The sequence below is a fragment of the Ahaetulla prasina genome, chromosome 15 (assembly GCF_028640845.1).
Source record: "Ahaetulla prasina isolate Xishuangbanna chromosome 15, ASM2864084v1, whole genome shotgun sequence".
NCBI lineage: Eukaryota > Metazoa > Chordata > Lepidosauria > Squamata > Colubridae > Ahaetulla > Ahaetulla prasina.
In genome coordinates this window covers 1,747,565-1,772,538 of record NC_080553.1, presented here as the reverse complement: position 1 = coordinate 1,772,538, position 24,974 = coordinate 1,747,565, and the positions used below count along the sequence as shown (strand labels likewise).

The window sequence follows — 24,974 nt, the reverse complement described above, 5'->3', positions numbered from 1 at the left end:
ACCTTCTATGGTTCTGCTGCCTCCTGTTGGACAGTTCCTGCTATGGAACTGCTCGCTAAGAGCATTTCAGAATTTGGAGGTAGACATACAGTTGAGTGTGAATTTGCTTAGCATCAAGACCAGGGGTGAAATCCAGCAGGTTCTGGAGAACCGGTAGTGGACGTTTTGAGTAGTTCAGAGAACCGGCAAATACCACCTCTGGCTGGCCCCAGAGTGGGGTGGGAATGGAGATTTTGCAATATCCTTCCCCTGCCATGCCCACCAAGCCATGCCCACAAAACCGGTAGTAAAAAATATTTGGATTTCACCACTGATCAAGACCACAGTTGGGTTGCACGGACTGAGCTGAAGAGAAAGACAATCTGACTGACTGGCCAATGGCAACAAAAGGCAATGAAGCTCCCTGGGGGATTCTGAGCCGTTCACTGTCTCAGTCCAGCTCCATCACAAGGAGGTAGATTCCCGTAAGCAGCTAAGACACAAACCTAACAAATACCCCATCACTTCCTCACAAGATGGTGGAGGAGGAAAGCCATGTTAGCCACAATGGCAAAAAAATAAAAACCAGGAGTCCAGTAGCCCTTTTTCTGAGTAACTGTTTTCATTTAAAAGGCATCATTTTTCTTGAGCTGCAACTTAAGTTATCAGATGCGTGGAATGACTAGTCTGGTGTAAGATTTAAATTGGGGGAAGGTGGGAGGAAGGACAGGGAAAATCACTTGGTTATGCAGAAGCAGGTTTTGTGTGAGACTGATTGTAAGCAACTGATCAATTTAAAACTGCAACGTGTTAAAAGTTCCTTGTGTTTGTTGAGGTCCTTTAAGATTGCCTGGATACTTTTGCTCTGTTCTCTGCTCCCTGAGAGGGCTCCATGGATTCCTCTATAGATTTCCCTGGAGGGGTAGTTTAGTTTCCTGAAGGCCTGCTTCCATCTCTGTCCAGCAGGCCAGAACAAATGTGCTTGTAGCAGACAGTTTGGCTACAGATGGTGTGTGCTGGGTGAAAGCGGGAAGCATACAGTTTACATGGCATTCGGCAGTTCTCCTGCATAAGGTAGAGCTAATGTGTACATGATGTACTTGTAGAGGGACGTCAAGGAAAAGGATGTTCTGTACTTTGGTCTAGGGCTAGGGTGATGATGATGGAGGGGGGAGTTTCTCTGAAGTCTGAAGTCCTCATAGAACTGGATTATAAACACAGACGATGAAAATGTCATCAATTAATCAAGTAAAAGAGAAGCTTCAATGTGAACAGAGCGTCTCACCTATGTATGCCACAGAAGTTAAGAACTACCGAAACTAGCAATGAACAGATCTAAGGTAACATCATGCAAATTGCTGGAAAGTACGTCCATGCCAGAAACCAAACAGAACAAACAAGTGGGAGAAATGGAGTTAGACAGGCAAACATTTTATCATCATTTTTGTTCAATATGAATGCTGAAGTGAACATGTATAAACTAGATCTGGAACTGCCTGATGTTGGAGTGAAGATTGGGGGAAGAACCATAAATAACGTAAGGTATGCAGATAATACAACACTATTGGTTGAAAATAAGGAAGACCTGGAAAAAATGATCTGGAAAATCAAGGATGAAAGTAAAAAAGTAGGATTGATTCTTAACTTCAGGAAAACAAAGATAATGACACCAGCTGCAGATAGACATGAGATGTTTAAAATCAACAAGGAGGAAATGGAATTAATTCAAAAATTTATCTTCCTTGGCTCAAGAATTGTTCACAATGCCAGTTCTACATCTGAAAGGAAATGCAGGATAACCTTAGGCTGCACTGCAATAGTTGACATGAATAAGATCTGGAAAAGCAGAGATATTGATAGAGATACAAAAAGCAGGCTACGTAGAACAACAGTCTTCCCTATAATGGTGCAGGTGAGTTGGACACTAAGAAGAATTGAGGCCTTTGAACTGTGGTGCTGGTGCAAATTATTGTGTATACCATGGACAGCCAGAACTGTCCATTTTTAATTAACACTGGAAATTTTTAAGAAAATGTTGGATAGCCATTTGTCTGAAATGGTGTAGGGTTTCCTGCCTAGGCAGGGGGTTGGACTAGAAGATCTCCAAGGTCCCTTCCAACTCTGATATTATTATTATTATTATTATTATTATTATTATTATTATTATTATTATTATTATTACTACTACTACTACCAAAAGAGAGGTGGTGAATCCTATAAAACATTACTAGAAGCCAAAATCACAAGACTACGTCTCATTTACTTTGACCATGTCAAGGTACAAATTCATGGGCAAAGTCAACGATGCTAGGATTGGTTAGTGGATCAAGGAGAAGTGGCAAGCAAAGATCTCGCTGGCTTGATACCATCAAAGCAGATACAAAGATGAACATCCAACAACTGAAAGAAGCTGTGTTCGACAAAGTAGCATGGAGAGCACTTTCCTGTAAAGTCACACAGAGTCAGATACAACTGAATGGTTAAAACTACTACTAAAGAAGGCGCTTCAGAGGGGAAAAACCATTCTAAGTCAGCCACAAATATGTTGCCATACAAGTAGTCCTCAGATTACAGCCATAATTGAGCCTGGAATTATGGTCATAAATTCTGGCCGTCATTAGGAGGATTCACACATTGCCATGCATGATTTTATGACTTTTTTTGTACTGATTATTAAGTGAACACCGTGATCATTAAGCAAACCAGTTTTCTTCAACAGACATTTTTTGGTGGACAACAGAAGTAAATGCCAGAAACTGACATGAAATGCCAAAACTTGCAGTCCCATGAATGCAGGATGCTGCAAATGGCAGTAAATAAAAGCCCGTTGTCAAACACATGACTGGAGGGAAAAAATGTGGCCATCCAACTGCAGAACCAGATCATAAGTAGCTCTGGGGAACCCATCATAATTTTTGCCCACGGCTTTGCCACATATCTGTGGGTACATGTAAATGCCAAAGGTGAAATAATATGAGTAAATTATAGTCTGGTGGCAAGACACCAGTTATTATCCTTTTTTTCTTTAAATTTAGTGGCCAATCACCTCCAGTGGATGATGCCTTGAAGTCCATGTTTGTTTCATATGCTTCAAAGTCCATGGTGGCCCAAATGGTAAAAATTAGGAAGATTGCTTATAGAGACATTTCTTAGGATGTCTTCTCTAGCTGGGAATATTAAGTCCATGAAATTTGATTCTGCAGTTGTGATGGTGCTAATGCTTGAGACAGTGAGACTGCCCAGATTCTGTATTGTCTGATTGAAGCCTCTAAGCAGTGCACAAAGTTCCGTCTTAGGCCCAGTACTCTTCAGTATCTTCAGAAACGACTTAGATGAGGGAATAGAAGGGAAACTCAACAGATTTGTGGTTGATGCTAAGCAGACAGGAATAGCCAACACCCTAGAAGATAGCCTCAAGATCTAGATGGAACTTGACAGACTTGAACACTGGGCCCTATCTAACAAAATGAAATACAGTGTAGAGAAAAGTAAAGTCTTACACATAGGCAAGAAAAACCAAAAGTAAACATATAGACTGGGTGAAACCAGGCTTAATAGCAATAACTGAGAGGGATCTTGGAGTCTTAGTGAACAACCAATTAAATATGAACCAACAGTGTGCGGCGGCAGCCAAAAAAGCCAATGCAACCCTAAATTGCACTAACAGAGGGATCCAATCAAGATCAAGGGAAGTACTAATACCACTCTATAAAGCCTTAGTAAGATCATACCTAGAGTACTGCATCCAGTTTTGGTCACCACACAATAAGAAAGATGTTGAGACTCTAGACAATGTGCAAAGAAGAGCAAAAAAGATGATTAGGGGACTGGAGGCTAAAACATATGAAGAACAGTTACAGGAACTAGACATAGCTAGTCTAGAGGAGAGGAGAGGAGAGGAGAGGAGAGGAGAGGAGAGGAGAGGAGAGGAGAGGAGAGGAGAGGAGAGGAGAGGAGAGGCAGTGGAGACATGATAGTAGGGTTCCAATATTTGAGGGGGCTACCACAGAGAGGAAGGGGGCAAGTTATTTTCCAAGGTACCTGAAGGCCAGACAAGAAATAATGGATGGAAACTGATTAAGGAGAGATTCAACCTAGAGATAAGGATAAATTTTCTGACACTGAGAGCAATCAACGCATGGAACAGAAGTTGCCTTCAGAAGTTGTGGGAGCTTCATCACTGGAGGCTTTCAAGAAGAGACTGGACTGCCATCTGTCAGAAATTGTGTAAGGTCTCCTGCTTGGGCAGGGGGTTGGACTAGATAACCTACAAAGTCTCTTCCAACTATTAATCTGTTAATCTCATTGAAGCCCGTAGGATATTTCCATACAGATATGGTTTTATACAAATAATCCTAGTTTAGCAACCACTATTGGGATTGGCAATTTAGCCACTAAGTGATGCAGTTACTAAGTGAGACCGACTATACTCTCCTTTTTCACCACCTTTTGGAATGTTCACCTGGTGGTGGAATAATTAGCAAGAAGGAATTACTGTTTGTAATTTCATTCAGTGGAGAAGAGAAGAAGAAATTCTTCTAGGATCCTTACTGTTTTGTAATCCCTTTCTCTCCAATCTCTCCCTGGGGGTGGGGGGGATAAAGGGAAGGGAGTAAAGAATTGGTCAGGACAGGAGAGATTGTCTAAAGCAAGTGTCTGCAAACTTGGCTCTTTTAAGACTTGTGGACTTCAACTCCCAGAGTTCATCAGCCAGCTTTGCTGGCTGAGGAACTCTGGGAGTTGAAGTTCACAAGTCTTAAAAGAGCCAAGTTTGCAGACACCTGGTCTAAAGGGATTGTTGCTTAAGCAATCTCTCCACATTAGGGGGGGGAGTGGAGGGCGAGAAAAATGGATCAGGCATCGGATAACATGTACTGACTCTAATGCAATGGTCCCAAACCTTTCTGGCTTTATGGATCGGCACTGGGGAGTGGGGGATGGCTCGCACAAATGGAGCTTGGTGCATGCACACTCCCACTGCTCACACAAGTGGAGAAGCGTGCAGTTGTCCACCATTTCGGCAGCCCAGTTCTGAATGGGCTACAACCTGGTACTGGGCCGCAGCTCAAGGGTTGTGGACCCCTGTTCTAATGGCAATCCCATAACTCCCGAAAGAAATTGTGAAGTTTGTAAATGTGTATCTTTGTTGCAAAGCTATTTTTTTTTCAGCACCATTCTAACTTTGAACAGTTGCTGTTCTAGGCACTCGATAAGCGAGGTCTACTTATATGCTTTCAGAAAACTATTTTGTCAGATTGTGTACTTATCCCTGATACGTTGTTGATATGTTGCGGGAAAGTTGGAAGATAAATTTTGTCAGATTGTGTAAGTGACAAAATCCACCTATTTGAAGATGACAACTGCTCCTCCTTTATCAGCTTGTTTGGTTATGATAGCACAATAGTCTGAAATGGGAGAACCAGGCCTTCCTTCACCTCATGCCTTTTCACGAGACTGAGCCAGCTAGTTGGCGAGATGGCACTTGGAGGTCTGAGTTATGGCAGCTGGGATAGAGGCTTAGGTGGAGAGTGGAAACTCCTGGCTGACATATTGTTGACGGTGCATCTTGCTGGACCACTTGGGAGGGTTGGGAGTCAAGAGACACCACTCTGCAGTGACTCCACTCTGTCATCCCTCGTTTGAATTACTGTCATTCATTGCATGTGGTAATTGTAATTGTGGTGTTCCAGAAGACCCTGGAGAGTCCCTTGGACTACAAGGATATCAAATCAGTCGACCCTAGAGGAAATCAGCCCTGACTGTCCCGAAGCTGAAGCTCAACTACTTTGGCCACCAAATGAAAAGAGAGGATTCCCTGGAAAAGACCCTTATGTTGGGGAAAATGGAAAGCAAAAGGAGACAAGGACAGCAGAGGATGAGATGATTAGATAGTATCATCAACACAGTGAAAATTGGTTTGGGCAAACTCTGGGAGATGGGGGAGGAGGGGTGGGAGAGGCTGGCATGCTATAAAGAGTCAGACACAACTTAGCGACTGAACAACAACCAAACAACTTTATATGAAGCTGCCCTTAGATATCACAGGGAAATTTTTAGCTGCTGCAAAATATACTGCCATACTAATTTCAGGGGCTGCACTAACTGCTGTGTTTTTTTGGCTGCCCAATCTAATGTCACTGAACCTGGGAACCAGTGGGACACCTGTTTCCTTCACTGCTGGCTCCCAGTTCCAGGGCACTGGCTTTCTACCTACAGGCATACATGTCAGTCTTTTTTCCAGACTACTCCATCTTGGGAAACAGGTCCTGTAATCCTGCTGAAAATCAAAACAGGAACCTGCTTTCTTGCCCAAGATCAAATATCATGAACCTGATGTTTTAAGCAACGGTGGCGAATTATTGATTGATGAACTAAGTCTGGCCATGTCACATTCTCACGTGGTCTGTGGCATCCCCTCTTCATACCCAGCCTGGGTAGTAAGACTGCCTCACTTCAGACTCTCCCTCCCCACCCTTCAAAAAACAGGGGCCAGGAATCAGGTCTACAGCTTCTTCTGCTATACGATAGTAATTGACATATTGTGCTAAAGCATCATGTGATGTTTTTGATTTTAGGTTAGTCTGCTGGATAAACCTAACAATTGTGGCTTGAAGGTGACTTAGAACTGTTCCTTATTCAACAAACCACAATTAAACAAAGCATGGTGTCACACAATATGAATCCAACTGTTGTTTTAAAGCTTATAGTACCAGAGTTTTCCAACATTAATAGCCCCTGTCCCTGAAACCCTACGTTCAAGTTTCCTCATCTCTAATTGTGCAAGGCTGACAGGTAACAATTTATTCCATAAGTAAGTTCTAAATTGTGGGAAAATAATTAAAATAAGTATAGGAAAGAAGGAAGGTTTGTTTTCAGACATACTGGAAAATTTAGTTATGGTTTAATTATCTAATATAAAAGAAGTTTGATACGACTAATAATAAAAGCAAGAAGTATGGAAAGGCAGTAATTTAAAAGTGTATTTTCAGAGAAATTGGAAGTTTATACATATAAATGAATAAGAATGTAAAGTTAAGAAAAATGTTTCCTTGTTCCTATTTTTCTTAAATGTGTCTCACTGTTGCATGCATCACACACGTGTGTGTGCACATGCAAATATAAAAAGTGAGTCAAATGAGTTAAGTCATAATGTGAATTACATGGTTATGTTTACTGTGTTGGGTGAATCCAGTTATTCTAGTTTATTGGGTAAACCTTGCATAAACAAACTATAGCTTAGCATAATGGACATGGACAGGTTGCTGGGGAGGTTGAATGCCACCACATGTTTACTGGACCCGTGCCCCTCCTGGTTGGTACTGGCCACGCAGGAGGTGACACGAGGCTGGCTCCAGGGGATTACGAATGCTTGTTTGTTGGAAGGGTTCTTCCCGGCCGCCTTGAAAGAGGCGGTGGTGAGACCCCTCCTCAAGAAGCCTTCCCTGGACCCAGCTGTATTAGGTAATTACTGTCCGGTCTCCAACCTTCGCTTCGTGGCGAAGGTTGTAGAGAGCGTGGTGGCATGTCAATTACCCCGGCACCTGGATGAAACTGTCTATCTAGACCCGTTCCAGTCCGGATTCCGGCCCAGATACAGCACGGAGACGGCTTTGGTCGCGTTGATTGATGATCTCTGGAGGACCAGGGATAGGGGTTATTCCTCTGCCTTGGTCCTATTAGACCTCTCAGCGGCTTTTGATACCATCGACCATGGTATCCTGCTGCACCGGTTGGAGGGATTGGGAGTGGGAGGCACCGTTTATCGGTGGTTCTACTCCTATCTCTCTGATCGGTAGCAGACGGTGTTGACGGGAGGGCAGAGGTCGACCCCGAGGCGCCTCACTTGTGGGGTGCCACAGGGGTCGATTCTCTCGCCCCTCCTGTTCAACATCTATATGAAGCCGCTGGGTGAGATCATCATTGGTTTCGGTGTGAGGTACCAGCTGTACGCTGATGATACTCAGCTGTACTTCTCCACACCGGGCCACCCCAACGAAGCTATCGAAGTGCTGTCCCGGTGTCTGGAGGCCGTACGGGTCTGGATGGGGAGAAACAGGCTCAAGCTCAATCCCTCCAAGACAGAGTGGCTGTGGATGCCGGCATCCTGGTACAGTCAGCTGCAGCCGCAGAATGTTGACTGTCATTGGCCCCAATGGAGAGGGTGCGCAACTTGGGCGTTCTCCTGGATGGACGGCTGTCTTTTGAAGACCATTTGACGGCCGTCTCCAGGAGAGCTTTTTACCTGGTTCGCCTGGTTCGCCAGTTGCGCCCCTTTCTAGACCGGGATGCCCTATGCATGGTCACTCATGCTCTCGTGACATCTCGTCTGGATTACTGCAATGCTCTCTACATGGGGCTCCCCCTGAAGAGCACCCGGAGGCTCCAGTTAGTCCAGAATGCGGCTGCGCGGGTGATAGAGGGAGCCCCTCGTGGCTCCCATGTGACACCTCTCCTGCGCAGACTGCACTGGCTACCTGTGGCCTTTCAGGTGCGCTTCAAGGTTTTGGTAACTATCTTCAAAGCGCTCCATGGCATAGGGCCGGGCTATCTACGGGACCGTCTGCTGCCACCGATTGCCTCCCACCGACCCGTGCGCTCTCACAGGGAGGGACTCCTTAGGGTGCCGTCAGCCAGGCAGTGCCGACTGGCGACACCCAGAGGGAGAGCCTTTTCTGTGGGGGCTCCCACCCTCTGGAACGAACTTCCCCCAGGTCTTCGTCAACTTTCCGACCTTGAACTTTCGTGAACTTAAGACACATCTATTTATTTGCGCAGGACTGGACTAGAATTTTAAATTTTAATTTGGTTTTAATGGGGTTTTATTATTTTTATTGCAATTTTTAATATTCGGCCTTATTTAATAAGTTTTTTAAATTGGTGTTTTATTTTGTATTCATATGTATGTTTTTATTAGGCTGTAAACCGCCCTGAGTCCTTCGGGAGATAGGGCGGTATACAAACATGATTAAATAAATAAATAAATAAATAATGGGAGCACTCAAGTCAGTAGGGGGCCTCTGTGGCTCAGACTGCTAATGCTAACAGCAGCTGCCTGCAATTACTGCAGGTTCAAGTCCCACCAGGCCCAAGGTTGACTCAGCCTTCCATCCTTTATAAGGTAGGTAAAATGAGGACCCAGATTGTTGGGGGCAATAAGTTGACTTTGTATATAAATATACAAATAGAATGAAGACTATTGCTAACATAGTGTAAGCCGCCCTGAGTCTTCGGAGAAGGGCGGGATATAAATGCAAATTTTAAAAAAAAAGTATATGGGGAAGTTTGGGATGGGGATGTTATTCCAACCACTATTGGTTACCAGCAAGAATTCTATCAAGGACTGTCATGGTGGGGTTTGGCTTTCAGCTTCTTTTTCGTTTCATGGGGTTTTTTTAGCATGAGTTTGCTATGGTCGCTGAAGCCCCATGTCTTCCAGATCAGACAAAAGCTTCAAAGAGCCTCACCTGCAAAGAAGACTGGGGAAACTGGCTGCTTCAAAAATAAGGTCTTCTTCACAGGTAGCTTCCCATGCCACAAGACGAATCTGTTGAATAGAAAAACATCAGATACACGTCAAATTACAGGTACTTGAAATATTGATACAATATTGACTGTACTGATGTTCCCTAAATCGACTATATATATATAGGTTTGAAGTTTAAGTTATCTAAAGCTATAATCATCCATGTAATTCCATCCAAAAGCAGTTGATTATATTATGATTTATTCTATCGTATTAGGAAAATTGTTGCCTGCAATGAGATGCTTGTGAAAAGAAAGAAGAGCATAGAAATAAAATATTTCAAGGATATATAAACACCAAAGTGAACCCTTGGCCTAAATCTAATTACATCTGACACCTGAATTACATGAAGTAATACTGCCCAATGCTAGTTTATGGGAAGATAATTCAAATAAACTATTCAGAAAATAATCTCTGAAATGCAATCTATTTTGGGGTGAAACACTCAAGGTATATTGTATTAAATTGAACTTCGTTTGCGTACTTGGAGTAGATTCAAGTTTTAAGGATATTTCTCAGTGATGAAATCATGTATATTAATTTATTAGAATTACATCACACTTTTCATTCAAAAACTGAAGGCAGCAAACATAGTATTCCCTTCTCCTATATTCTTATAACAAGCAGCGTGTAAGGCGGGCTCACCTGAAACACTGTGACTGGCCCAAACTCACCCAGGGGGCCTCTGTGGCTAAGGAGGGCCTTGAACTTTGTCAGTTACTGGGAGTTCGGCAGCTTAAATATTTAATCAACAATAACAGCTGGAATCGCCTTGTTCCTGACCTACTTACTTAGCCACTACACCAGGAGTCCCCAACCTGTGGTCAGCGGCCCAGTGTCAGGCCACGGCCCATTCGGAACTGGGCCGTGGAAGTGGTGGGCAAGAGCGTGCACAAAGATGTGTTTGTGAAATTGGCATGCGCACACAAAACCATCCCGTCTCCCCCCACCCTGCCACTGCCATCACCACTTCCACCAGTCCACCGAGCTGGAAAGGTTGGAGATGGCTGAACTACACCATCCTGGTTCCCAAGCAAGTTGCAGTTTCTTTTTCAAACAGCAAATCACCTTCTTTCTAATCCAAACACAAGAGAATATTGCTCTATAACTAAGAACATCAGCCCACCTGTCACTCTGGTTTATAAAAACAAGCAGTTCTTTTCTCCGTTTAATCATAAACAGGAAGTCCTTGACTTACAACAATTCATTTAGTGACCGTTCGGTTACAATGGCATTGAAAAAAGTGACATGACCGTTTTTCACACTTATGACCATTGCAGCACCCCCATGGTCACATGATCAGAATTCAGCTGCTTGGCAAGTGGTTCACATTTATGACAGTTGCAGTGTCCTAGGGTCAGGTGATCAGCTTTTGAGACCTTCAGACAAGCAAAGTCAATGGGGAAACCAGATTCACTTAACAACCATGTCACTAACTTAACAAATGCAATGATTCACATAACAAATGTGGCAAGAAAAGTTGTAAAATGGGGCAAACTCACTTAACAAATATTTCACTTACTTGTAGCAATGTAAATTTTGGGCTCAATTTTGGTCGTAACTCAAGGATTACCTGTACCTTAACAGCCTCCAGCTGTTAGGTATGGTTCTATACACCATAGTCTAGTACTATAGTCACCAAACAAAGCTGGGAAACCAAATTTTGACAGATTAAAATGTTTCTCATGAAGCAGGTCCAACCTATTGTTCCAAGGATTACTAGGCGAAGGGCAGGCAACAGCTGAAGAACTGATTCAATCCCTAATGCATATACTGTACAGTACTGTACAGTATACGTAGAGCAGCATTTCTTGGCAACTTGTGTGGACTTCAACTCCCAGCATTCCCCAGCTAGCCAAGTTAAGAAACGCTGCTCTTTACCCTCATTCTTATACTTGGTCTCTTTAATCTCCTAAACCACAATATGATCCAATCCCAGGGTCAGAAGGAGTAGCTGAGTCTGCTCAGCGGAATTCCAAGAAATGGGAATGTTTGAGTTGACCTAGCACTCAAAAGGCCTTCGCTATTGTTGGTAAAATCTGCTTTATGACTTAGCAAATTGCACGAACCTGATCAGCTCTGGCTTTTCAATAAATTACTAGGAAGCCCTGTCACATATTCACATAGATGATTTCCCTTGCAAGTTTGTGTCACTTTCCCTTTTTGGTATCTCTCCACACCAACTGGCAGCACTGAATGTTCAGAAGGTTAAGACAGCCAATCCTCCTCTCCTGGTGAATGACCCTCCCCTCCTGCTCACCTGGGAGGGGATGAGGCAATTGAGGACAGCTTGGACACCCAGATCAAAAACCCATTTTAGGTCCTCAGATAATATATATATGTTAAAAACAGAAGTATATCATGCTGGAATAAAATAGCCTTCAATGGCCTTATTAGTCCAGTTGGGGAGGCACAGAGGCTCTATAGGTGATTAGCACAGAAGTTCCCTAGTTGGGGTCATGAAACGCCTGCAAGAAAACAAGCGAGCTCAGAGAGCACCAAGGACCCCTCCTGTCAACCTGAGCTACAAATATGCTCGTTTATTGATACTTCAGCCCTTTCTCCCATACTCAAAAGGCAGGTCAATGAATACTCTCTTCTCATGTGCCACAGGTGTCCCTTCAACTAAAGTCTGGGGCTGTCTAGGTCTTCCAAACTTAAAGCCTACAAAAAGCCTGTAAACCTGGCTCATATTCCAGAAACCAAAGATTTTGGCTGAAGAGATATGAGTGATTGTGGCATGGGCTTGATCAGCCTGCATTTGCTCATTTGTGGCACATATTTTGACTTAGCCATAGGAATGCATCAAAAGGAAGGCGTTTAAAGAGGCACCAGGTTTCCAGGTAGCTCTGTACAAGAGACTGTTCTACCAGGACAATCACAACTCAGGGCACTGATGTTCAAAGCTGAGTCACACACCAACTCCTCTAATTCAGACTATTCCTACCTTATACACAGTATTTTTCCTGCCGGTCCAAATTTCACTTAAATTCTCTCTTCAGAATTTTTAGCTTGCCACTGGACGTGGCCTCTGTCAGACTCTGGATCAGGGATGAAATGTCCAACTTAGTTCTCCGGGACCTCTCGGTGACTTTTTTATACCCATCTGGCATGTTGCACAGCTCCATCATGCTATTTCACAGATCAGGTCAAACTAGTAGTGGATATAATTTTGAGCTCTGCCATTAAATTCCAACAGTACCCAAAGATTCTTGAGTATCTGACTACTCAAGTAGTCAATATCCTTGAAGACATTTATTTTTTTGGAAATTGGTGAATAAAGGAAGATAAACTGCAATTAGGTTTAATTGCATTTAAATTGAATTGAATCACTTGACTGAGGTTTTTCTGGTCAGCAAAAAACTAGACTCTGAGGCAGTAGTTCATTAACTTTATTTAAGGTAAGACTGCATTCTACCCAAATAATACAGCTTCTTCCCACATGAACACTCAGCTTTTGCTGAGTTTAGTTGCAGCAGAAGACTTGCACAAGTACATCTTCTGTGCAGGTGTGGGTTCTACTCACCTCTACTACCGGTTTGCAATGGGAGCGCTAGCTCACGCTTCTGCATATGCGCAGATTGTCCATAATGACGTCCGGGTGAGTGGGCGGAGCCTCCTGCCGTTTTTACTACTGGTTCACAAGAACCAGACCGAACAGGGAGCAACCCCACCACTGCTCCTGTGTCAAAGGTGACCACGGCTGAACTACTTAGATTTGGCAACAGGCATTCACAATCCAATGCGCTCTACATGGGACTGTCTTGAAAGACAGTCCAGAAATGATGATTGAAGCAGATATGGGGGCTTGTATGATGCCCATCCAGAAAGATCTGCCCCATTTGCAGGTACCCCTTAAAGTGCCAACACCGATCATTAAAGCCTCCCCTGATGAGGAGTCTGAGGGCGTAGCAGGCATATCTCCTGCTTTGGATCTGTCTAGCCAGGAAAACCTACAGGAGATGCTGCTTTGAAGATCCAACTCTCCCAGAAGCAGCTCTTTCTCAGGGAGAGAATCCTCTGCTGCTTTGCTATCTGGCAAGTTTCCTTTGCCTCCATCCTAACCCCGATGTTTAGAACATTACAAAAACTCATTTCTTTTGAAGACTTTTGATTTTAGTATTGATTTTAAAAGGTTTGTTATGTTTTAAAATATCAGCTGCCATTTTTTTAAACAAGGATACCTACAGAGTATATAATACAAAATAAATCAGAAATTGGTTTAATAAAAGCCAGTTTAGTCTAGTGATTAAGGCACCGATCTGGCAACAGGGAGACCATCAGTTCTAGTCCTTCCTTAGGCATGATAGCCAGCTGTGTAACTTTGAGCCAGTCACTCACTCTCAGCCCTAGGAAGGAGGCAATGGCAAACCACTTCTGAAAACTCGCCCAAAAAACCCACAGGAATTACAGTAGCTCAGGCAATGGGCAGCAGTCAACACGGACTTGAAGGCACCAAAAATAACAAAACAGAATTTGACCTCATTCAGAGAAACTGAGTCACATTTGGCCACTAACCAGCACCTACCTATATACAGAACGGGCTCAAGCAGGCCAGGCATTTAATGAAAAGGGGGCTTCGAAGATGTCTGTCCTTGGCCCAGCAAAATACTAGCCTTGCTTTCAACCCTCCCTTTGCCACAAGCCAGAAAAGCAGGAGTTGTAAAGACTAAAGAAACAAATAAATCCGGGGCCATTTGCCAAATCTCAAGGTAACCTCATCGGCAGGCAAGACCTGCTGATAAAAGCTTCATTTGCCTAAAGGGGCACCTTGGCCAGGTGCATCCGCGGGAAAGAAGGGAGCCCCCACCACACAATGGAGCCCCTGCCCTCTCTGACATCCCCGCCACTCGCTATGAAGAAGAATCGAGCTATGTTCAGTTTTCGTTCTTTTAAGGCTTGGGGCTCACTGGACCGATTTATTGAAAAACTTCGGTCACTTTCAGGCGGATGGACTTCAACTCCCAGAATTCTTCAGCAGACGATCCCGGCACGTTCTGCTGGCAAGAGAATTCTGGGAGTTGAAGTCCAACCCGAATGGCTCTCGCCAAGGTTGAGGAAGGCGGCTTCCTAATATCCCGCGTACGGTGTGTGTCCCCCACCCCACCGCCGCCGAGCCGGGAAGGAAGCGAGGCCGCCGCTCCTCTCCGGCAGGTCCCTCGGGTGCCTGCCGGTCCTTACCGGGAGCTCGAAAGGCAGGGCCCCGTCCGGAGTCGGAGGGCCTTGGGCGGGGGGGGGGGTTTCTAGCGAGTCCCACACCGGACGAGAACCCGCCGGCCCCGCCGTCACACGCGGCCTGGGTCTCTGAGGGCCAAACGCGGGTCTTCCCGGGGCCAGGTGGGCGAGGTCAGCCCCTCTGGCGACCCGACGCCTCCTCGGAGGTGCCCGAGACGCCGGTTCCGTTTTCCCCACCCCAAGGCCGGCGCCCGGAGCTCCGCGGGTAGCGCGCTTCCCTCACGCCGAGCCCTCCGACCCGAGCAGCCCCCGGTACCTGCTGCCGCCCACCCGCTGGGCCGCCCTGGCCGCCGCCGCCGCCATTTTGCCTTGCCGCCGCTGAGGAGCCCGCGCTCGCCCGCGCCGCCACCGACTGAGACGATAGTGCGAGCCTGAGGGCGGCCGCGCTCCGTCCTCCTCCTCCTCCTCACGCCCGCCCCGTGAGGTAGGCCGCTCCGAAGAGGGCCGCCACGGCTGCAGCCACGCCTTTCGGTCGGATCACAACGCCCATCTTCCTCAGCCTGAGGTGCTGCGGTGTGGAAGTGGCCGTTCCTGCCCGTGGCTATAAAGAGAGAGAGAGACAGTTACATTTTATATGGTTATGGCTATACATACGCACATAGAATAGAATAGAATAGAATAGAATTTTTTTTATTGGCCAAGTGTGATTGGACACACAAGGAATTTGTCTTGGTGCATATGCTCTCACTGTACATAAAAGAAAAGATACGTTCATCAAGGTACAACATTTACAACACAATTGATGATCAATATATCAATATAAGTCATAAGGATTGCCAGCAACAAGTTATAGTCATACAGTCATAAGTGGAAAGAGATTGGTGATGGGAACTATGAAACGATTAATAGTAGTGCAGATTCAGTAAATAGTCTGACAGTGTTGAGGGAATTATTTGTTTAGCAGAGTGATGGCCTTCGGAAAAAAACTGTTCTTGTGTCTAGTTGTTCTGTTGTGCAGTGCTCTATAGCGTCGTTTTGAGGGTAGGAGTTGAAACAGTTTATGTCCAGGATGCGAGGGATCTGTAAATATTTTCACAGCCCTCTTCTTGATTCGTGCAGTATACAGGTCCTCAATGGAAGGCAAGTAAACATAAACACACATAGGAGATACAATTATGTATGACATAGTTATAAATAACGATCTCATATATACCTGAGGGCCTCTGCTGATAGATAACCACGTCATCAATTAGGATTAAAAAAAATAGATTTAGAATAACTTTATTGTCACTTTGAATGTACCCTAATCAGCATACATTAAAATGAAATTTCATTGCATACAGCTCTCAAAGGGTCGTCCCCTCCAAGATACGCTACATAAATATGACTAAAGAATAAATTCAAAATTATGCACATAGCACTAAAAAGAAAAAGCACTGAAATACATTTTAGTGCTTTTTCATAAGAGATTCAGGTGAATGGGATGCTGGTGGAATCCAATTTATTTATTACTAATTATTTTATACATGTATATCCCATCTTTATTATTTTTATAAATTACTCAAGAACTTTAGGGCTTGCTGCTGTTGGAAAGAAAAAAAGAAAGATCTCTCTCTTTGCCAGAAAAGCTGTGGCCGCTACTGTAGAAGATGCCCTGAGAGTGCCTCTGCGGTCTCTGGGTGGCCAAAATCTTGGTGGTGGCCATTTGGGCAGAGCACCATTGTCTGTGTGATCCAGAGTTGGGGTGGATGCTTGAAGCTGTCCAGGGAGATCTTGAAGTGGTGGAGAGCTTCTGTCTTTTAGTTGATGTTGGTCCATCATCAACAGATGATGAATCAACAGGCAAAAGATGCCATAAAACAATTATGAAAGTCTTGGAGAAGATATTCAAATGTCAGGATGCCTCTACCAACAGAATCACAGATGCTGTGGTATTCCCTGTGATGCCGTGTAAAAGTGAAAGTTGGACTTCGAATAAGCAGGAAGACAAGAATATTGAAGCTATTCATGTTGGAGAAGACTCCCGAGAATACTGTGGACAGACAAGAAAACAAATGGACGGATCATCAAACAAAATGGACCCAGCATTTTCCCTCAAAGCACAAATGACCAGATCCCATATGTGAAGGCCCAGCTCCCTGGAAAAGGTGCTGATGCTGGGAAAGGTGAAAAGAAAGAAGACAACCGGTAGCAAGGAGAATGAGCTTGGTTACAGTTGCCATGAGGTCACCTAAGTCCTCCTGGTGAAAATCTAACTCTGGTTGCTAAAGAGTTGATAACAATTCAATGATTCATAATAAATCAATGTTAATACGGTAATAAGTAGAAGATACAGATCTACACATCATAGTTGAAACAGGTGCTACTGGATTCCTGATTTTTCACTACCGTGAATGTCTTCTGCAATGTCTTCATTTGTCAAAATGTTGATGTGTGGGATGTCTCGCCAGGCTAGTCTAAATCTAATCCTGGACAGTGTCTTCTTTTAAATGTAGCACATGCTACAGAAGGGTTGGAAAAGCAAAGCAAAAGGTTTGCAATCCTTTATTTTGCCTGGCTGAGGTTTTGCATTGTAAAGTTTCTCATTAGCACTCAAGGATTGGCCTCCTTTCCTGCCCATCCCATCGCTTTCACTTCCAGCCTACACCACACATTTTCAGACTCCCCCACCCCTCCCAAATTCCTGTCACTGCTTTGGAATCTTTGGAATGAGGAAAGGGGAAGACGATGATTTGTGCCTCTGCCGTCATGAAGTTGTTTCTTGTGGCTGTTGTCATGAAGTTGTTTCTTGTGGCTGTTCTCCTTGTCGTGCCTGTTGTTGCTCATCTGGCCTCAGGTAGGGGTGACCGAAGGGGGGGTATCCAGTTCAAACATCTTTTTTCCTTGTGCTCTCCCTGATCACACCATCTGATTTTTGAACGTTGGACCCATCTCCAACACTGGAGCTCTGTCGAGGGGATCTCATGGAGTGGGCAAAATCCAGCCCAGAAGTTGTGAGTGCGCCATCACTGGAGGCTTTTAAGAAGAGATTGGACAGCCATTTGTCTGGAATGGTATGGGGTCTCCTGCTAGATGGAGAGTTGGACTGGAGGACCTCCAGCATCCCTTCCAACTCTTATTATTCTGTGATCGCATGTAACCATCCAAAGAAAATCAGGAATGGTATAGAATCCCCAACAACTAGAAGACTTCCAGCCCTATTATTCTAAGTCCTATTCCAAGGACATAGAGTTGGATCTTAGCCATTCTGCTCTTTATTTCTTGGCTAGCATGTTGAGCGCCCCATGTTTCCGAATTGTGAAGGCTTAAGCCAGGAATGTAGTGAGAGCGGAGGAATGGATATGGAAGAAGTGATCTCGAGTGTGATTGCATAACCCAGAGCATAAGCATAAGTGGGGCTCATTCTTGAGTATTTATTTTTATTTATTTATTTATTTTATTAAATTTTTATACCGCCCTTCTCCCGAAGGACTCAGGAAAAATAAACTCAGCCAAAATAAAATACAGAATATATACAATTAAAAGAATTTAAAATGAACTATTACTAAACGGCCGATAATTTAAAAAATTTAAAAATTTAAAATATTACTAAAACCCCAATTTAAAATCAACTATTTATGCCAGTCCTGCTTGAATGAATAAATACGTTTTTAGCTCACGACGAAAGGTAGATGATTTTAGGCTTTGTACAGTTGGAGAGTAGTATGAAGAACATGTCATCTCACAAATAGATTTTGAATGAAAAGGGTCCATTGACTTCCAAAGCGGGCTTACCACAGTTATAGGTTCCCCAGCTCAAAGTGGCCAGGGCTAAGAAGGTGCAGCACACTTAAGTGGACGTGACCTGGGTTTTTCATTTATGGTCATTTGGAGATACCTGGGTGAGTCTGTTGCTATAAGCTATTTAGCTTGAAAGGACTGTGTTTATTTATTTATTTTATTTAATTTATTTTATTTAATGTTTAGTGTTGTTTAACCTTCTTCGTGCTTGCAGGGAAGAAGCTCCGCTGGTGCACTCTTTCCCCCCTGGAGCAGAAGAAATGCTCTGAGCTCTCCAAAGCGCTTCTGTCTGCTTTGTCACCTGTCTCCAGCAGTCCTTTTAAGAGGGTTTCTTGTATCCTAGCCCACAACACTTATGACTGTATCAACAAGATTCGGGTGAGTGTTTCAAAATTCCAGGAGTCACTCAAGTCACCAGTTCAGCTTTTGGTACCCAATGGCCGTGGCAGAGCTCCAGACTGCAATTGGGGCATTCTCGCTGAGAAACCCATATTCCTGGACTAAACCTCCTGGGGGAATATGGAATCGTGAGCCTGAGACAGTGGTGGGATTCAGCCAGTTCATACCACTTCGTGAGAACTGGTGGTTAACTTTCTGAGCAGTTTGGTGAACTGGTTGTTGGAAGAAATCATTAAGGCAGAGAACTAGTTGTTAAATTATTTGAATCCCACCACTGGCTTGAGATGCCTCTGTTCAGGCAGGGAAGTTAAACTTGGTATAGGTCCTCTTGGCTACTGAGACTATCTCAAGACATTCTAATCGGTTTTTAATTTTGGAATGTATATTACATTTATAATCCACTTTTCTGTTTATATAAGTGTTCCAGTTAGCTTAAATGGTGAACTATTTAAGTCTCAGCTGGCTAGGAGAACAATTAAAGGGGATAAGAAATTGATGTGAAAACCATTCTAGGACAGTTTCTCATCACGTTAGATTGACTAGAATGAGACCAGGTCCTTCACACTTCACAATTTTCATTGAACATTTGGATGAAGAGGCAGAGTGAGTATTCCGTTGATGTGCTGACCACACAAGTTGTTTTTTTTTGGGGGGGGAGGGGGAGATTACTGGCAAAATAATTTCAAAATTAAACTTTTGAAAAGCAGAAGAGCTGTTAAGAGCAGCAAGGAGAATTTTGCCTTTGTAAATAAATAAACAGCACAAACTACTATTTACTTCTTTGGAGAAACAACTTTATCAGATCATCCCTGAATTGCTGAGCAGATGACACAGATACTCTGAGGTGTAACTCATTTAGTTGGGGATGCCACCCTTTTGAACATCATATTTAATCATGACATCACCCGTCATTACCCTGGGATGTCTTGTGCTTTGCGACCCTGGGGCTTCCCCTCGGGGCTGTTAGCATCTGGAATCCAGGAAAGAAGCACAAGCGCTTCAGGGTTTTTTTGCTATTTGAGCATAACATCTTCCAAGAACCTCAGCTAACTAACTTAGGTGCTTCTAAAAAGGTTAAATCAGGGCAACTGGACCAAAGTTTATTAAACATTTTGATTTTTGCAATACATTTTGGGGAGAAAACCATGCAGTTGTTACGGCAAAAGTTGGTGCATTCCAACGACTCTCTGACTCTCTGCCTAACTTAATTTTTTCATTGGGACAGAAGAAGTCACTTGGATGAGTAATGAAACATCTTAGTTTAATAAACTTTGGTCCAGTTGCCATACCAACAGACCAACAGGGCCGTGGTGGCTCAAGGCTATAAGAAGCCTGTTATTAAAACCAGCTGCCTGCAATTACTGTAGGTTCAAGCCCCACCAGGTCCAAGGTTGACTCAGCCTTCCATCCTTTATAAGGTAGGTAAAATGAGGACCCAGATTGTTGGGGGGGCAATAAGTTGACTTTGTAAATATACAAATAGAATGAGACTATTGCCTTACACACTGTAAGCTGCCCTGAGTCTTCGGAGAAGGGCGGGATATAAATGTAAACAAAAAAAAAAAAAACAGCCCATGATTTAACCATTTTAGATGTTTTTGGCCTGGATGATTGAGTCTTCATTTACATAACCTAGGTGCTCAAGTTAGTCAGAAGTGGAAGAAGGAGGCCTTCCCTCAGCACTCCATAATGGTGAAGTGGCGTGATCGCTGGAAAACATGTTACCTGTTATTATATAAGTGTTCCTGCTTCATTTGTAAAGGATTAGTGTCCAGATATTGTTGGCTACTAATTAACCATTGCAATACATTGCTATCTGGTATCTGCTATCTGTTTTGAGCACCTTAAAAAACTGAAGGGCTTGTGTTTTTTTCCTGGATTCCTGACGCTAAGCAGCCCTGAGGAAAAGACAGCCATTATTCACTGCATCCCCTGGTCACCAAGCACAAGACATCCACTGCCTGGATGGTTGGGCAATTCTGGGAGTTGCAATTCTGGGAATCCACATCACCAAGGTTGAGAAACATTGGACTATTGCATCGTCCAAATGACATTCTTCTGTCATTGAAAGCAAGATGCCAGATGGACCAGAAGAGCAGGTAGAGAAGAAATTAAAACATTGCTTTAAATTTCCCCCAGGAGAATAAAGCTGATGCCATTTCCTTGGATGCTGGAGATGGATACTCTGCGGTGAAGCTTTATGGCTTGACTATGGTGGCCAAGGAGATCTATTTGGGAGGTCAGTTACCTTCTTCCCAGAGGCAATATTCTTTATTCATATGTGAAGCATCATTACTAAGATTTTATGTGTGGGCATGTACAAACATAAGAACATAAAATTTAAAATGTGCTTGCCCAGAAGCGTACAACATTGGTTGCCTTCTGTTGGACAGTCTTAAGAGTTGAGGTGACAGGGCACAGGGTGTAAGTGTACATGGGCGTCGTAGTCTGCAGATCGCCACATCCACATTAGGCAGAAGTCATCCAGTATGCCCCTTTATTCAAGATATCTCAGAGCCAGTGACCAGGGCCCAGAGAAAGTCAGGAGTCTCCCAGTCCAAGGCTCTTCACAGAGGAGGGATTTCTAGGACAAAAGGCTACTGTGAGTTGGATGTTCTGGCCAGGCCTGGTGCTGGAGGAAAAGATCAGGCGGCAGAGTTTCTTTAGAAAAGAAGCCATGTAGGAAAGTTGCCTTGGGCCACCCTGGCAGGTATCCTTACCAGGAAAACCCACTCATGCCACTGAGATTTAGACCTAGGCGCTATACCCAGGGTGTTTCCTTTTTCAAAAAAGGATTAGAAATTTTAATAAGAGCAATAGATAAGATAAATTGACATTAAAAATGAAAAGTGCACGGAAAGAAAGAGAGCAAAAATAGAATGTTTAAAGAAATTGCTTCTGATCTTCTTCATAACAAACAAACTTCACATTTCTCAGCCACCATTAATAATTCTATTCCATGAATCACTTCTTCCCAACTCCCAAAACTTAACTATCCACAAATCCAAAACTCATTTAACCACTCCTTCCAGGAGCAGCAAAAAGTCCATAAAGGATACGCAGAACTTTTTTTAAAAATTATTATTTTATCCCTGATGAAACAGGTTGACTTTATATTCTTTTCTTTTGCCCTTAAGAATCTTAATCTTTATTTCATTAAGAAGGTATCATAGGATTTGATCTCGTTCCAAATTTTCTTTCCCGTTACTTGGAAACGCAAAGGTGCTTTTCAAAACTTTGTTTTTTTTCTGAAAACATTTTGCAAAACATTTTCAAAGAAAAAAATTTAAAAAGTCCAGTTGCATTTTTAAAAGTGTAAGCCACCCTGAGTCTTCGGAGAAGGGCGGGATATAAATGCAATTTTTTTTTTAAAAAAAGCACCTTTGGGACAACCGTGCCCTGGATGATGAGGGTCTCCATAGATACCTCGTGATGCCCTTGGGATGAGCACCCTAACATGGGAGTTGCTTCACAACTTTAACAAATCCAGTGTGATACCTTTATCTATCACTTTATGTGTCACTGCTAATCATCAAATTCAAAAGCAGGCTTTTCTGTCCTCTGCCTGGGATCATTTCTGTATCGCATAGTCTCTCAAATTCCTTTTGCTTTAGTCTATCATCTCTTTCCTGAAATGTTAAACATTTCTGTTCCCACAAACAAAAGTATTTGTTTTTAAATACTTCAAAAATCTTGTAGCAAAAGTTATCATATTTCAAATATTGAATCAAATATTTCAAATTTATTTGGTCCCTTTGTTTCAAACTTTCTTGGATTAAATTCTTACTTAGTTTTTTTGCCATTTACTTAAATTATTAATTAATTTTTCCCTGCTTTCTGGAATAAAGGACCATTCACCACATAGTTTTTCAGATTTGTGGCTGGGAAGACCTCTTTTAACTTTCAAACATTTATATTCCAAAAGTGCTTAGAAAATGCGGCTTGATGAACCTCGTATCCACATATGCTCCGCTGCAGTTGAGAGCTTAATGGCTTCCCTCATCTCCTGCCATTCAAATCCATGAGTTGACTGCTGTCATGCGGTCTCTTCATGAGGAGAAGCCATCTGGAGCACAAGTGGGCAATCACTTGTCCTCTCTTTATCCCGAGAGGTTCCGTAGGATGGGCGTTCTTAAAGGTCCATTGGTTTTGGCCACACCATCATCTCTGCTTGGAAGTCCACAGAGGGCTTTTCCTCTTGCCGCAGAAAATATGGAGTCTCTTCAAATGCAAAGAAAAGTAAGAAGATAATTGAGCAGAACTGTACCAGTGCTTTATTTTCAAGAACTGGGAAAGAAAGACTCTTGTATAAGGAAAGAGTGTTAAAACCATTTGGCCTCTGGAGCTAACAAGAGGAGCAGTATATTTAGATCCCATCCCTCCATACATTTTAAGTAAAGAACTATTTCAGTAAGGCCAAGATTTATTACTTGATTTACACTTCCATCAAATATTGTTCACAAAATTCATTGGACAAAAGCCATGGTATTAGTCCTTCTGCTGGAGATGCATCTCAGGTACCACGTGACTTGAAATAACTTATTTCGGGTTGTATTTAAACTGAGAAAATAAAATGCTGCAGAACAGACTGTTTCAAAATGCTTTTGGATTGGGTTCCAATCATGAGTACCATATTTGATGCAAAAGGTTCCTCATCATGGGCAGTTTTGTTTTCTACAAATGAACGTTGTTTCCACTCTTAATTTTCTCTGTCTTAGGTAGCTGTGTGTTTGCAGTGGCTGTGGCCAAGCGTGGAACGCTGGATCTCCAAAGGCTCAAAGGAGTCCGAAGTTGCCATAATGGAGCTAGGTGGACTTCAGGCTGGAACATCCCCATGGGCTTCCTCTTAGCTAGGAGTGATCTGATGTGGGTCTCAGGCCAGCCCCTCAGCCAAGGTGAGTGGACAGGAGTTGCCACTTTGTCTGAATCTGGGATTACTACTCCTTGGGTATTTGATCCTAATAGATGAATGGTGAGCTGTAAGATGGAAACATACATTTTTGAACTTGGTAGTATACTAAGCTGGACTCCTGACAATGGCTAAATCACATCATATCACATCCAGTCTCGTAATTGTGTCTGACCATTGCCTGAACATACTGGGTCATTCCATAACGCCATAAGAAGGCCTCGCAGTCCATGACATTCACACTATGGCTGGATTCACACCATACACCCTACTGTAAACCAGTCATTCCCTAACAGCCTGATAGTATTTGGTGGAGATGCCAAAATAAAATAAATAACTTACTCAAAATCTCACAGGTTAGATTGAGATTTTGGACAAAAATGCCAACATATTTTAGAATGGGTATTTGGAGGGACTTCAGCACTATAATATTTTATAAACAGTTAGATGCCATGTCACCTGCTCTTGATTGATGTGCCCCTCAGAGGTTTTCAGTGATGACATGATAGTCTGCATAAAGAACATTGTGTACCACTGCCATAAATTATAGGCTGCAACTGCAGCGATTGGGTTCACATTTCAGAAACAAATCATGTTGCCTTAGTTATCAAAGTGAATTATCTAGATCCCTTCTGGTGAGGTTAGCAGAGGGCTGAGACACCATTGGGTCATTCTGGGGGATGACTTACATCAGAACCTGGAGGAAGGGAGGGAGGGAGGGAGGGAGTGTCCCCTCCTGGTCCTGTCAGACCTCTTGGTGATGTTCGTCTATGTTCTTTTGCTAAACCACCTGCAAGGGTTAGAAAGAGGGGAAATATAGAGTGGTCCTACTTCCTCCTAGGTGGGTAGTTCTAGTTGGTATTCACGGGGGAGGAATGTTTGAGTACATGCCTTCTCCAGTGTGGGGTACTACAGGTAGTCCTCTACTTACAACCGCAATCGAGCCCAAAATTTTTGTTGCTAAGCGAAACAGTTAAGTAAATTTTGCTCCATATTATGACCTTTCTTGCCACAGTTATTAAGTGAATCGCTGCAGTTGTTAAGTTAGTAACAAGGTTGTTAAGTGAATCTGACTTCCCCATAGACTTTGCTTGTCCGAAGGTTGCAACATGCGATCACATGACCCCCCCAGAGACTGCAACTGTCATAAATCTGAATCAGTTGCTGAACCTCCAAATTTTGATCATGTGACCATGGGGGATGCTGCAA

The 24,974-nt window shown here is 43.4% G+C and overlaps 2 protein-coding genes across 9 annotated transcripts in view; one reads left to right on the top strand and one right to left on the bottom strand.

Moving 5' to 3' along the window:
- PISD (phosphatidylserine decarboxylase) overlaps window positions 1–15,151 on the bottom strand; it is a 61,891-nt gene extending 46,740 nt beyond the window's left edge. Inside the window, exons 1-3 of one of the 2 annotated variants that reach the window (XM_058158126.1) lie at window positions 14,994–15,151; window positions 9,444–9,523; window positions 3,711–3,764 (exon numbers count right to left, since the gene is read on the bottom strand). In XM_058158126.1, the coding sequence (XP_058014109.1) occupies window positions 3,711–3,764; window positions 9,444–9,523; window positions 14,994–15,040 (181 nt within the window). In that variant the 5' untranslated portion in view covers window positions 15,041–15,151. The remainder of the gene's footprint in view (window positions 1–3,710; window positions 3,765–9,443; window positions 9,524–14,993) is intronic. The other variant, XM_058158127.1, reaches the window with a different exon arrangement.
- LOC131185542 (serotransferrin-2-like) overlaps window positions 15,056–24,974 on the top strand; it is a 31,894-nt gene continuing 21,975 nt past the window's right edge. Inside the window, exons 1-4 of one of the 7 annotated variants that reach the window (XM_058158121.1) lie at window positions 15,056–15,161; window positions 18,672–18,835; window positions 20,996–21,095; window positions 23,575–23,751. In XM_058158121.1, the coding sequence (XP_058014104.1) occupies window positions 21,068–21,095; window positions 23,575–23,751 (205 nt within the window). In that variant the 5' untranslated portion in view covers window positions 15,056–15,161; window positions 18,672–18,835; window positions 20,996–21,067. The other 6 variants (XM_058158118.1, XM_058158117.1, XM_058158122.1 and 3 more) reach the window with 6 other exon arrangements.